The sequence below is a fragment of the Onychostruthus taczanowskii genome, unplaced genomic scaffold (assembly GCF_017590055.1).
Source record: "Onychostruthus taczanowskii isolate IOZ18803 unplaced genomic scaffold, ASM1759005v1 scaffold16, whole genome shotgun sequence".
NCBI classification, from domain to species: domain Eukaryota; kingdom Metazoa; phylum Chordata; class Aves; order Passeriformes; family Passeridae; genus Onychostruthus; species Onychostruthus taczanowskii.
In genome coordinates, this window is record NW_024498795.1 from 6244821 (window position 1) to 6259949 (window position 15129).

General features: G+C 35.2%; 1 protein-coding gene across 2 annotated transcripts in view; it reads right to left on the reverse strand.

Moving 5' to 3' along the window:
- Positions 1-15129, reverse strand: part of ANKRD12 (ankyrin repeat domain 12) — a 59063-nt gene that overhangs the window by 25531 nt on the left and 18403 nt on the right. Inside the window, exons 2-4 of one of the 2 annotated variants that reach the window (XM_041399264.1) lie at positions 13941-14078; positions 8031-8178; positions 534-680 (exon numbers count right to left, since the gene is read on the reverse strand). In XM_041399264.1, the coding sequence (XP_041255198.1) occupies positions 534-680; positions 8031-8178; positions 13941-14027 (382 nt within the window). In that variant the 5' untranslated portion in view covers positions 14028-14078. Of the gene's footprint in view, positions 1-533; positions 681-8030; positions 8179-13940; positions 14079-15129 lie in introns of those variants that run through there. The other variant, XM_041399265.1, reaches the window with a different exon arrangement.

Consider the following 15129-nt stretch of genomic DNA (forward strand, 5'->3'; position numbering starts at 1 on the left):
TAGCAATTCTGTAAAAACTTTACACCTGTAGAACATATACACACATAAAGTTTTTTTTTAAATGCAGCTGGACCAAGGACAGTTTGAAATGGTGAATTAAGAACAAGATGTCTCCCCTTTCCCATTAAATCAGAAGGAAATAGTCCCATTTCCTCCTAAATTAAAATCCTGCTCCAAAGTGAGAAAATGAGATAATAGTTAAGCTTCAATAAAAATAAAAAAAGAAAGTATTTCAGGCTTTAAATAATCCATATGGAACAGTGTCTGACAGGCAAAAAGAAACAAAGGAAGAAATTAAATTTTCAGTTTTTACAGCTATCACAGTGCAAAGCTTTTCACATAAATACAGAATATCAAGAATTTTTCATCAGATTAATCATCCATGTGAAATAAATTTCAGCAGAAGTAGGAATGACTTAAAGTATTTGAAAAAAAAATAAAAGATTACTGAAAAACATCAATGTTCTGAATATTCCAACTAGGACAGAATTAAACAGGCAGGAGGAAGAAAACTGTTAACTCTGTAAGATCACCTGGGCTGTTGTCTCTTGCTGTCATCTGCATGAGAAGTGCCATCTGTTTGCGCTCTGACAGAGGGTAACCAAAAAGAATGCTAACGGGTGCTGATTTCTTATTCCCAGCATCCTTCTTCATTTTCTTTTTCTCCGGACCTTCCTTCTCTAGAAATAGGAACATTTAAAGACTCAAACTACTGCAGTTCCATCAGTATATTTTTCTAAAAATAAAACCATCCTCTTAAGGCCTGTAAACTTGTGATTGGTGACAGGTGACGAAAAACAGAAATTACACCTCTAACTTACTGCATTTGGATTAGTGTTGGTTACCTGTTCTAATCATATTAGGATAATAAGCTACTGAGATAAAGCACTTAAAGCTGTAAGCAGGATTACCAAAAAAATTCTAACAGATGAAAAACCTGTTTCATAGAAGGAATGCGGTCTATGTCAAAACTTTAATTCTCAGAGATTAAAGCCAGCAACTTAAAATTTCTGTAAAATCAGCTGGTCAGCTTTCAACATTGAATACACATGTGAGACTACACTCTCTTCTACTTCTCTCAAGACACCATGGTAAAAATTAGGAAAATACTAGTTAATATTGGTATCTGCTAGTAATTGCTTAAAAGATTGTTTCTCTCAAACTCATCCTGGTATTTTGTCTCAAAGCAATTTCTTCTCCAGAATTCACATCCTTCAAAAACATACAGCTATTTTATATACATAACTTCTTTCCTTTTATCAATATTTACAGAAGCTGTTTAATATTTCATCTCCAAGTTTTAAACCAGGAGCTAAAATTACACATCTGAGTAAACACATCAAAAATAAAACAAAACTCCCACCAAAACCAAGAAACCCTGTCATCTGCAAAAGCAGAAGACCTTAAAACAGAGGACTCCACTGAGGAAAACTTCACTGAACTTCTACAGAGGTAAAAATTAGAAAGTTAAGTTCCTTTGAGGTTCCTAGCTATCTTTTAACTTTCTATAGTTCTGCCTTATTTCTCAACTAATTTTCTGCCTTCCTAGCCTTCCCTAAATCTCACTTTCTAGGCCTGATAACAGACACAAGCTCTAGTATTGCAGTGCTCTTGAGGCACAGGAAAGCACATCAACAGGTCTTATCTCGAATTCCATAATGACCCATCGGAAATACATGATTTTATGGGCTCAACAATTGCCAGTGAGAGTATTTAAGAATGGAAAGCTACAGACCCACGTATATATTTTAGAAACCTCTATAAATTTATTCATCATGCTTAAAAAGGAAACAAGATCCCTTTTACAGAATCAAATGATGGTTTTTTCCTTTTTCTTACACTGCAGGCAACTCAGAGTCCTGAATATCTAAAAACTGAATTCAATATCCAAATCAACACTGTTTGTGTTGTGCCCTATTGGTAAAAACATCTGCATAGGAAAATTAAAAAAAAACCCTTAACAATAAAATTGTGCTTTAAACTTTTCACAGCAAGCATGCTGTTCTTTCTGAAAAGATAAAGTACAGCATACTCTTTACTGACTAATTTAGTACTTCCATTGAAATAACACATTTCAGATTGACCAGTATAATCAGATATTTCCTATCATATGCTATTTACTGCTCATGATTTTTTCCTTGAAAAACACACTTATTTTCATTCTGAATTATTCCTTACCATTCTATAGCTATTTTCAGCTCAAGAAAATAATGTATCAAAATAAATGAAATAAAGTTTTTGATTATCTAGGTTTTACTCTTTTATACATTGGGATTGTCTGAGTTTTTCACGTTTTGCCTTTTTTTTTTTTTAATTACAAAATTTATTCCTGCCTCATGTTCAGTGCTCCATTTTAGTGGGGAGGTAAATTATTCTTCTATTACACTTTGTTAACACAGTGTTTGCAAAGCATTTCTATTTCTTACAAATTAAAAGCACCAAATAAGAGCACAACTGTTCTCACCAAGTTATGCTGTAATTATGCACTTACTGCTCAAAGGCTCAAAGGAAACACAATTTTATTAAAAGGGATATTAGACTTCATGTATGTTGTCAGTTAATGTAAACAGTTTAATAAACAAAAATCAATATGATCAACAACAAAGCTAAAAACTCTCAAGATTATAGCAGGTGCAATTCCCCCCAGGACCTCATGGATAAGACCTGGTTCTGACAAGAGGGGTGGAAGAAAGCAAAAATAATTTAAAAAACTCAACAAAACCAAAAAACCAACCAACTAAACAAACAAACAAAAAAAAACCAACCCACAAACCTGCAAACAAACAAGAACCCCAAAAATCAAACCAAACAACAACAACAAACCCACAAAAAAACCCAACAAACAAACAAACCAGAAGAAAGTGAGTAGGGCATATAAAATAGAAAGTTTTATACACCAGAAAATAAATCAGTGTTCCAAGAATACCATCACATAGCACAATACACTTTAACAGGATGAGACCAACTTAACATTTAGGAACTTCAACTTCTTAGCTATTCTTTATCTCACAGTAACAGAAAACTTGCACCACTGTGAACTTGGTGTTTCTACAATTTGAACAGCAACCACTTCCCTAATAAAGGAACAGAATCAGTTAAAGATATTGAGTTTAGATATAATTTAATGTTGGAAATTGACTATGAAACTCCATCAGTTGGTTCGGGGGTGTTTTTTTGGTTTTTTTTTTCTCTCTCTTTTTTTTTTTTTTTTTGGTTGGTTGTTTTGTTTCGGGTTTTTTTTTGGTTGGGTTTATTTTATATTTTTTATACTATGTTTTCAGGTTCTATGGAATACGAATATCTTCTATTACATTTACATTCTCATCACTTTCTGCTGTTCTTTAGCAGTTAGAAATGAACTTAAGTTCATTAGAAACAGAACATAAGAGATTTTTTCACTTTTTTAAAAAAAAATAAAAACTGGAACTCTTCCAGTGGCTTCATGTTCAACCACCTTTATTAAATAAACATCATAATACAAAGCCAAAGCCCTCTGGACTATATATCTTTAAGATTTTCCCTTGGCAACACAAGCTTTTCAATAAACACTAAAAAAATTGTTTTGAAATACTCAATTTATGTGAAACAGGAATTGAGGAGCATCTGAGTACTTATTTGTAAAAGGGGTCAATGAAATCCATTCACAGTACTTAAAACATACCGGCACATCAGAGGAACATCAGAGACACTGGTGATTGTTTTAGGATAATTTACACATGACAGATTTTGTCCCAAGGCAACCAATAATGTATCTGGTTTTTTGTTTGCTTGCCTTTTTTCCCCCAATTGGATAAATTACAAATACCCACTCAAGTAATTTTTAATGTTTTGGAAAATTAAATTATTAAGTAATGTAATACGTGGATTTCTCAAAAAAAAAATCATGTCAAACTAACAGAGTATTTAATTTGGTAAAATAATCACCTCAGTGGATAAAGGAAATTAAGCAAAAAACCCCACCCCAAATTCAAACTTCAGGGCTCATCATACTCTGTTTTTATGTAAAAGACTCCCAATATAGTCTAAATCATAAAAAATAACAGGATCAAAAAATAGGACCATGCAAAATTAAAATATGAGCTGCTTGAAATGAATGCTATGAAGTAATAAGACTGAATGACATACAACCAAAGAATAATATGTTCATTGCTAGGTCAAGACCACTTCTGCAGATGCTGAAGTTCAGAGATAGATTTTACAGAGCTCTGCGTGATCATTGCAACCGGACTGAAGTTACTTCCAAGAGAAACACTTCATGACTGGCTGTGTTTCCTACCCTCAGGGAAAGAGAAAGCTTAGAATTGTGATGCAGAGACCCCACAGTGCATTTAACAATGCAGAGATTCCAAGGTACTATTGTGATACCTAATTAATCAAATTTATGACATATTTATCTAACAAAAACAACACACAAAACCACCTCGACTTTCCTGCCTGTAGCCCAAACAACAGTTAAATGAAGTTGTTATAGTTGAACAATAAGCCCAAATCCAGCAAGCAGTGTGTGAACACTCCCTTCAACACTCCCCCTAACCTCTGTAACTACAGAAAGCAGGAGCACAGGAACTGTGTTACTGTGATGTACCCATGCAACATGAAGAGGTCAGATGTTTTACTCTTCTGGATGACAACTAAATGCTAAAAGAAGTATGACTGTGCCAGGTTTGGACTACTTTAAAAACTGAAATTGAAGGGGTCAGAAAACAAAACCAAGATCCTGCTATAAACAGTAAATCTGGATAACATAATTTCCAACAAAAATCAATGAATTACCACATTCAGTGTAACTGTAACTCATTGTTCCTGAATAATCAACTCTGTAACGAGATTCTGTTTACAACTGAAAGATTTTTAGGATCTGCAGTTATGTTTAATTATTATGAAAGATTCAAATTTCTCTCGTCAGACTAGTAAGGTAGAGAAAGCAAACAAATCTGACCTCTGCAAAATCAACACCTGTCTATTGTTCTTATTCCAATAACCACATCAGAGGTTACTTAAAACTACCCAGATTACTTAAATAATTTAAGAAAATTTAAGCAACTCTGTCTAAGCAGTCTAAATAACTGATGGCTTTTCAATCAAATTACGGTTTTGGATTGGGAGACTTAAAATCAGAGAATTTATTTTAAAATATATGAAAAATAATTCTGCTTTGATCATCCATTCCAGCAGTTTCAATCAAAGCTTGCTTGCAGACTCCTCCTCAAGATTTACTTATAAATAGGTTAAAGCCACACTGCATATAAGTAAATTTGCCTGCAGGATGTATACATTTTTTTGTGATTGCTCTGACCAAGAATGGGGATGTCACAACAGAGCCCTCAGTTTCGGGAAGCCACCACAGCCAGGGGAGCGTCACAGCCCTGCACAACAGAAGAAACACAACAGGATGCTGCTGATAAAGACAGGGACAGAGTGTCCTTCCAGGTGTGTCCTGTTCCCAGGGGCCTCTTCAGAGGGCCACAGCTCTCCTGGGACACACATTATCTTTCGGACCTGTGCAGACTCTTAGATTTTGCTACAAATACTGTTTGCTTTCAATCTTGCCAAAACTGACTGGGTGTAAAATGTACATTGTGTATAGTGTTGCAGAAATCAAATGGAAAAACAACCCCCTTAACATTTCTGTGTTACGCCAACATTCATTTTGGCTGTCCATGTTCATTATCACTTGCAATATTTAGACAAAACCTGAAACAAAACAAAAAAAATAGCCCACCAGAAAAAGGAGCAATTTTTACAAAAATCAGTAAAAAAAGGACAAAATTTTAGTTTACAAAGACTCTCAAGCTAGAACCAAGAAACCTTTATTGATGTAAAGCTCTAAAAATTACGTATCACCATTCTTTGAGTCATTCACATGCCTAAACAGGATGAAACCCAATTGTCATGGAGTTTCTACAATCAGCTAGTGATCCTACAATGTCTTATCTTGGGGATAAACCATTTATTAAACTTTTAAATTAAAAACTTTTAAGCACCCCTAGCTACTTTTATGTTTTGGGTTTTTTTAACTCAGACATAGTTTTAAAGACCTTGAAGCTCACAGAAAGCTTTTTGTTACCTTTTCTTTCTCCCCCTCTGTGTCCAATTACACTCTCATTTCCAAAAAAACTTTCTTCCTTCTCAGCATTTGCCATTCTCTGTACACAGCTATCAGGGAGACACTTCTGTCAGAGGTAACAGTTTAGCTCAGTGACAGCAAACCTTTTCTATGTATAATGCCACATTTGTGCCAGAAGCAGCACTGCATTTCACGATCACTGATGTCAGTCCTAATCCATGTCAGTGACAAACTTGGCACCAGTGTAAGTGTCTAATTCCCAGTGGTCTAATTTAATTGGTTAGGCACAGAATCTGCATTACAGGAACAGTTTTCTCATCCTAGCAATGCTCCCGCTCTGAAGTATTTGGAAGGTTTATGTACCAAGATTTCCACCTGCAAAAGGGCAGTTGCTCTAACCTCCTTACCTCAGCAGAAATTAAATGTTTACCAAGCTGTGGTGTTTGCTAGCACCGTTAAGAGCCACATGCCTTTTACTTTTATATTAAATATTTCTTGCCTCTACTTGAACTGTCTACTTCACCTCCCGGCTACAACTTCTGACAAAAAAAATTTTACAGTGTGAGCACTGTCTTTTTGTGCATGTCTAAATGTCTGAAGTAATCAATCTTGTTTGTGGCAACTGTAAAAATAGATGCTATAGCAAAAAAAACCACAAAAAGTTCTGCTACTTTACAAGATGCTTGGGACAATAGCTTACTTAAAGTTGATGGGGGTGGGAAGACATGACCAAAGATTTTCAACGGAGAAAACTTTCAATAAACATTTAACATTACATCAAAATACATTTACTTCCATTATGAAAAAATAGTTATGGTCTAATATCAAGCAAAAAATGTAATACAGCAGGTGCTGGGAGCATACTTCTAATTTAGACATGGTCTTTTCAAAATCAAATGGTATCGTGAATAGTGCAAGAATGCTGCAAAACCACTGGGAACAGAACTAAAGCCAAGAGCATTGTTTTGTAATTGACTATTTCGAATATGGATTTCATACTAGTCTCTTTACAGTAATAAAATATGCATGCATTATCAAGGAGCCAAATCTGCACAAAATCAATCCTGAACAAAAATTAAATTCACACTGAGGTATACACTTCTACCTTGCATTTAAATCTATGCGTATTAAGGGAACCATCTGGTCATGAAAATATTCAAATGTACAATAAGCAATGTAAAAAAACTGTAGCACTCAGCCTTTGAGAAATTTGGGGAATTTTAATGTGTTCTGCTGGCCATGGATACTATTTGGTTATCAACTTAAGTATTACTGAACTATTATTGCACAATGACACAGATAATTAATTACCTAAACCCAGAGATAACTGTATCTCTTGGAATGTATTCAGCTTCCTCCATCTTGATTTGAAAAGAACTGTGTTAAGAATGGCAGTATGAAGCCCTGAAATCAGTTCTAATATAAATAAGCTTAAGCTGGGAAGAACTACTTAGCCTCTGCAGAGAAGGTACAGGTCATAGGAACTTAAACTGAAAGGAGTGTGCTCTCCATGACTAGTTTAGTTAGCAACCTTTTCTATGAAGGACAGTACATCTACCAATCTACCCAACGCTCCCTCCCCAAAAAAGGCTACGAAAGGCTGACAGCTGTGTCTCAAATCAAGGCATTCACGTGGTTTTTCATCTGTTTACTCATTTAAACAAATGGACCTCTAGGGATGACAATACAAAGAAAGATTTGTTACTGAAACAGAAGGGAAGAATGAGGTTAGGAAACAATGGGAGAATATAGATCAACTATGGTGGCATGCTGGCCATTGCTAATAATAGGATGAAAGCCTATCAGACTGAGATGCAACAATCAGAAGGAAGCAAGCAACTTTTACACTTAGCATTCTTTTTAAAGAGAAAAAAAAATCAATGTAAAAACATAATATACAATTAATTAAGTTAGGATGTATTTTACCAACAAATAATTAGTTAAGGAAATAAAAAGGTTCTACCTGCGTCTGAATTGCGATCTTCATTTCTGGATGGACTAATAGTAAAAGGAAGTTTACGTTTCATGGAAGACTTTTCTTTCATCTCCTTCCCCACATCACTCCTATCCACTTTTGGAGTTTTGCTGTAGGATGCAATCTTGTCCTTGCTCTAATATAAATAAAAAGTATACTAAGTAATTTTTGCATAAAGCAGGATAGTCTTATAATATATACAGACTGAAAAGACTGATACGTGAGAATGCATGTGCTTGTGTATGTATATTAAAAAAATTTATTCCATAAACAAAAGAATCAATTGTCATTTCTTTTTTAAATTACTAACTTCTATGTTATTTCTAATTTCAGACACACCACTGTAGAAATGCTGTTCACGATTAGAGGCTTAACTAATTAGCAAAGGAACAACATAAACTGAACAAGAATTTGCTAAGTCTTGATGACCACCCCAATTTCCTTCCCTGACAATCCCACTAAAAGCACATTAAAAGCCCACACTGCAATTCAGACTGTGAATTGCAAACCCCCAAAAAACCTTCTAGTTACCCTCCCCTGCCTCCAGTCCCACCCTGTGATCGATCCATCAATAAAGGACTCCCTTCTCTATTTCAACAATAACAGTGCAATGTTTCATTTGAGAAAAATCTATGAAGAAATGTTTTAAACTGAGACCAAACTTAGAAGAAAAAAGGTACAAGCTATTTGGATTCTTGAGTTGTATAAGTCTAGAGATTTTGGCTTATAACCCATATTTCAAAAAAACAGAAAAAAACCTTAAGAGGCTCACTATTAACTTATACTTGATTACTTCACTAATATAGGAGGAAAGAATGCAAAAGATACTAGGTTAGTGTAAAGACTGCTTGACAGAACCCTCTGCAAACCCAACATTTTAGCTACCAATCGAGTTGCAATGCAGAGACATCTTTTCTGTACAATACATGCTGCAGAAACAATTATCCACTCTGTCAGCTATTACAGCTCTACAGCTTTATATCATTCTTAACACAGGATCAGATGAAATTACTAATAGATTAACTTCATAAAGGTAGAAGAAGAATATACACCACCTTGCCAATCACTGAAAACCAAAAGGCTGGTCCTTGGTACTTCTTAAGATTTATTCCGATTGAAGGAAAATTAAAAAATAACTTAAAGTAGAGGTACTGTTCTCAAAGGCACCTTTCCTTTTTTTTTTCAAAGAAACAAAACTCAGGTGGGAAGGCAGATATCATCTGACATGCTGAGTTTAAAATGTTGCCAAAAAGTTAGGCAGAAGTGATTAAAAAAAACCCCAAAATCCCTACAACCTTCAGAAGACAAATATCTGTACAAGGGAAATTATAAAGAAGGCATTAGTCTGTATCAACAGAATTCCTGAGGTATAAAGGTTGCTGCCCTCAGAGAACACCTGTCTTCTTCACTTCAAGTTTAGAAACCCAAAAAACCAAAGTAAAATGCAGAATAAAATCCACAAACCAAAACCAAAGCCAACTCTCCTTCAAAACCCCAAAGGAAACAACACCCTCCCCCTTTTATTTTTTTTTTTGACATGCTAGAACAAAAAAAAAAAAAAAAAAATCAAAAAATCAACACCCTCCCCCTTTTATTTTTTTTTTACATGCTAGAACAAAAAAAAAAAAAATCTAAAAATCCAAGTTCCTTAAGACTCCCCTAGGCCCTGGGAACATACAGTGCCTGTGGTATTAGTTATGAAAGAAGTTAATCCATGTACCACAAGTCATCATTTCCAAATGCATCTCTAAGTTGGCAAGAGCAGATCCAGACTCCATTAAGTCTTTCCCCATCTCTTCCACCACACACACGTTTCCCACTTGAGCTCAACCTCACCAAGAGCTTTCTTATTCCTTGTTTCAAACAAACCAATTATCTCTCATATCTATGTATGTGAATTTCCCACAATATGAAGTGGCATCAAAATTTTATTTCTTTTTCTAGAATATTATGTACTATGCAATAGAAAGGATGAACTAAAAATAATTTGGAATCCCTAAGCCGAAAATCTTGGTTTCAACTTGTTCAGTAGAAAAAAAACTAACCCCACCACTTTTTGCAGTTGGTGATCTTTAAAAACAATTCCTTTTTTGGGGGCACTTCTCAGTAAAATACATCAGTAGGTGCTCACAAAGAGGCACAAACTGCTTAAGTAATTTGCTAGCTTTACATTAATTCTTAAATTGCTTATATGTATTATGTTAAATATTATGACTGATGCACGAGTTTTTCAATAATGACTGAAAATTAATTTTGTGATAATCTAATTAGGAGGAGACAGTTCAAAATGCATAGTTTCAGATAAGTAAAAACACATTGAAAATTTTAAAAAGGGTTATACATAGAATACACAGAAACTGAGAAAAAAGGAGACTATTTTGTTCCTTAGGTAATGTGGAAATTAGCGTTCAGCATTCAGTGGTGGACTTTCCAATCCAAAGATGCAATGAACAGGGTGTTTGAGAAGTCTGTACAAAGTTGATGTTATTTATTATTTTTGTTGACAATGCTGAAATAAGAGATAGAATCAGTTGTGCAGACACAACTGAAAGAGAGGGAGAAGCAAAGAGCCCTGGCAAGGTGAATGTAAAATGACTGATTTGCAAAGCACTCTTAAGACAAAACAAAACAGGAAAAGCCAGGATAAAACCAGATCCTACAAACTGATAAAAATAATTAACTGTACCATCACAAAATGCTGTGTTAGAAGATAGAAAACTCTTAATGGCACCCTGGATTCAACTTCAAGTAAAGGGAGCAGAGAAAGTAGAAGTAGGAAGAGGAAGTAGAAACCCTACAAGTTAGACCAGGCATTCCATTTTCAACAGTGAGCATTCACTGTCTGGTCACTGCAACAGCATGGACATCTCTTTCTCAGGGGCCAAGGCCAGGTTCAAAACTCAGCATCAACAGGTCTGTTGCATTACTTTAATGTGACCCATATAAGCAACCTAAAATGAACTTGATATTTTTTATAAAATAATCCGTAAATCCTGTGGACTTTCTAAAGAGGTTAATTAATCTCAAGTGAAAACTGCTAATCAGATAAAACACTGAAGACATGTTGATGTTCAGAAAACTAAACTACTGCTGCAAAGTGAAAAGCATTACATACTTTCCATGTCCACTACAGCTAGAGAACATTTAATGGCTTTAAACTGCAACAGGAGACTAGCTAAGGTTATTTATCCTTCTACTAAGTATCTAACTCTATGCCAGTCAGCATAATTAAGTACCAGAATAAACTGCCCAAGGAGACAGGAATTTCCATCAGGCAAGCCTTTAAAGAAAAGGTCTGGCAAACATCTGTCAGGAACTGAGTATAGCTTATTCTACTCTGGGGCAAATGGATGAACTGGGTCTGCATGTCTCAACATTTAATGCATGCCTCACTGGAGGATGTAGTAACAAGGAACAATTTTCTCTGTCAACAAAACCATACTAGTGTGCTATGATGAGGAACACATTTTTAATCTGTTCAACAGGAACTGTCTCAGAAGGCTAACAAACAGCAGTCTGGACAATTTCTTGATATCCCATTCCAGCTCTATTGTCTGGTACTGCTACAATCAATGACAAGACATAAAAGGAGACAACAGAGAGCCATATAATCTAGCAGATGTACTAAGCCCTAGGAGAACAAGCATTCTTTTTCTGCCTATCAAAGATAATTACATACTGAAGCATATTCTGTATGGTACTAAATGGTTTTGGGCACTATTGTTGGAGTCTTCCAAGGAGAGAATTAATTCTTACAAACTCCAAATGTGCTTTTCCTTTGGAAGAGATCTCCATAGTTCACTTCCTGAGTTTGTCCATGAAGTATAAATTCAGATAAATTAAAATTTCATCATGTTCACATGTTAACAAAATATCTCATGCAAACGCTAGATGGTCTAGGTGCCGTACACATGTGTACTATTTTTTATGCTTGCCAGATGAGCAACTGAAATAAAAATACATTTACCCTAAAGAAATAATGTATACATTATATAAACTCAGCTTATTAACAGCTGAGTTAACAATGTTATTTCTAATGGGTTTTTTTGAGCTCTCAGAAGACCTGAACACATAGTTGATCCACACAGCTATTCACTGGTTGTTAGGGCTGCACAGTAAGCATTAATTTCTGGACAAATATGAAAGATTATGTCTAATAATAACAACAGTAAGTTCTCTACATTTCTCTGTCAACAGCTAAGAGTGCACAATTAGAACCAGCTAAACAGTGTAAAAACTATGAAATGGAAAAAAAACCCTGTAAGTATTTGTTCTTTTATCTTATGCTAACCATTGGAATAGACTTATGCCATTTAGGTCCCTACAGTTTTTATTTTGTGAAGAATGAGGATTTTTTTATGGACTGGTATCCTTTAGCATTACTTGTCACTTGTAAGAGGCACTGTTTTTTATGAACATTATTTCACACCAGGTCTTAGCACTTCCTAACATCAACTGCATTAGCTAATGAATCCCTAACATTTTTCATACTTCTAATGATTTAGAAGTGCACTGTACCAGGGGGACAGTGAGCAACACTGGATAGAACAGTGCAAGCAGTTTATCAGCTTATTTTTTGGTATCAAGTTTATCAGTCCATCACTGGGATTCCACATTCACGCCTTTGTCAAACTTCCATTCCCTACTCTTTCCCTAAATTACTGAATGACACTTCAATTAACTTGACCATATCCCAAATAAAGACCAGAATAAATAGAAAAAAAAAAAAAAAAGAAAACCCAACATTATTTCATCCCTTTACAAGTAAGCTGATTTCCTTTCCCCATTTTATTCTGTTATCTTCCTCGTCTTATCTAAGTAGTTCATCAGAGTGAGCAGAAAGAATTACCTTTGCCTCACTTTACTGGGACCAATGAAATACACTAGGAAGAGTCTAAAAGGTCTAAAGGTTTCTATGAATGTTTTTGGAAGATAAAAAGTTACAAGTAGATGCTGACTCTTCTAATCTTTTCCTGTTTTTTAACCTCCTCCTGTCTTATATCCATTCATCATCAAATGGTCTTGCAGAGAATACAGATTTCGACACAAGAGTAAGTATGACCACACACACACACAAAAAAAATCGTTTTCTAGAGAAGACACTTTTTACAGATTGTTGGGAAACAAACAGATTCTCTCTCCTTAGGGCAATATACATGTCACTCATCATTGTCAATGCAGAGCATTACTCCAGCTTCTGTTACTCATTAGTGGCACAGATAAATGCGTGGTCTATCGTACAAGTGTACTAGGCAGACAAACTGAAGAGCTGGATGATTTGAAACTTGCTTCCAGAACTCTGAAAATCATGGGGCTCTTCACATTTATAAACAACAAACCACCCTTCATCATGACATGACATTCCTTCATTTTTCAACACTCAAAAATGGACTGTACAATTTTTAGATGGGACTCCCTTGTACAGGAGCTACTCTAAAGCTTTGTGCAGCATTTGGCTTTTAAGTGCTCCCTCATAGAGGGAGTAAGTCCTTCTGTTATAAAGCAATACTGGAAACTGCTGTTTTAGTTTGTTCTGTGTTCTGTCACAGGCCTTCACCTGTTTTGTGTGTTTGTTACAGAGAGTAATACACAATAAAATAAAATATGGGTTGTTGTTCTTGTGAGTATATGAAGACTTCAAATTAGCTAAGATATGGAGACTTTATACTAACTTATATCAGATAAAACCAAAGCATCCAGCTCCTTTTAAATTAGCTTGCACATTACAATAAAAGTCAAACTCTGTCCCACAGTTTATCTCACAGTTAAATAAATGTAAAAATGTATAACTTTTTTCAATACTGAAGGTATCAGAATATTTCTTCCAATTACAGCAACAAAAATCATTAAACATGCTTAATTTTACTGAAATTAAATGGGCATTAATATAAATTTTACCTTTCTTGCAGTTGTTTTTTCCACCATGGTGCTATTGCTGTCAGAATTTTCAACTTGAATTGTTTTTGTAGACCCAAATTTGGGCATTTTATAGCTGCTTAGCTAGTTGTATCTTGTATCAGTGGGTTCATCCTGTGTCTGAAAAACAAACAAACAACATTACATAAATACACACACTGCAGTGTCATTTCAGGACAAATGTTACTGCAGATGGTAGCAGAGCTGAATAGTACCCCAAAAAAGATGACTAATAATAACACCTGGCTTCAAGCATCTTCCTCACATGCAGCTCAAACCTGGGGGCAAAACCCCAAAAGGTCTAAGACAGCTGCTGCTGGGGACAGTGTCATGAAAAAAACACCGAGTCAGCTGCTAAACTGCTTCATCCCTCTAGCTTACCTTTTTGGAAGACTGAACATTTTTGGCTATTTTAACAGGTTCATAGGTTCAATATCTCACTTCCTGTTAAATGTCCTAAGGCTTAGAAAGATGAACAAGATTTCTAGCAACACTGGAAGGAGGAACAAGGCTTCCTAGCCTGGGAAACTGAAATACTGTATATTCAAAGTAGTATGGAAAAAAAAGTCAAGTCTTGTATTTTATGATTCTTTCTGGAGCAAGAGATGCCTGTTAGAAGAAAAATCTTCTAAAGCTTAAACCTGGAACTAGAAGCCTTAATTTCCACTGTCTATCAAATCAATTACATAAGCCACTTCTCGAGACAGATATATATCTATATAAAGCTCCAAGAGCTGTGTAGTGTTTCATCTCTATGGTATACCAAACAAGTGTCATTACAGATTCACATGATGGAAGAGGTCCAGCTTGCCTCTTCCACAGCAGGAAGACCCACCCTTTTTGTAAGAATGGCTGAGAGGAAAGGTCACACAAAAGGTAAAACTGCATTTGACAGCATTTAGAACTGGTGACTTTTTATGGGTCTTTTTGAGTTGATGTATTTTGTTACAAGTATTTACATGATCACAATCTTACTGAGATGTCATAAGTTTATGCCTGATCAAGTCATCATTTCAGGTGCAACACTCCTATTGTTGCTTTACCATTAAGATTTTGAGATCATCACATAGAGAATTTGTTGCTGTTTTAGGACCATGGCCACTATTTTGGTTTGACACATTTAACTGACAACAAATCTGATACAGGTGACATTGAAAAAAACATTTTGTAC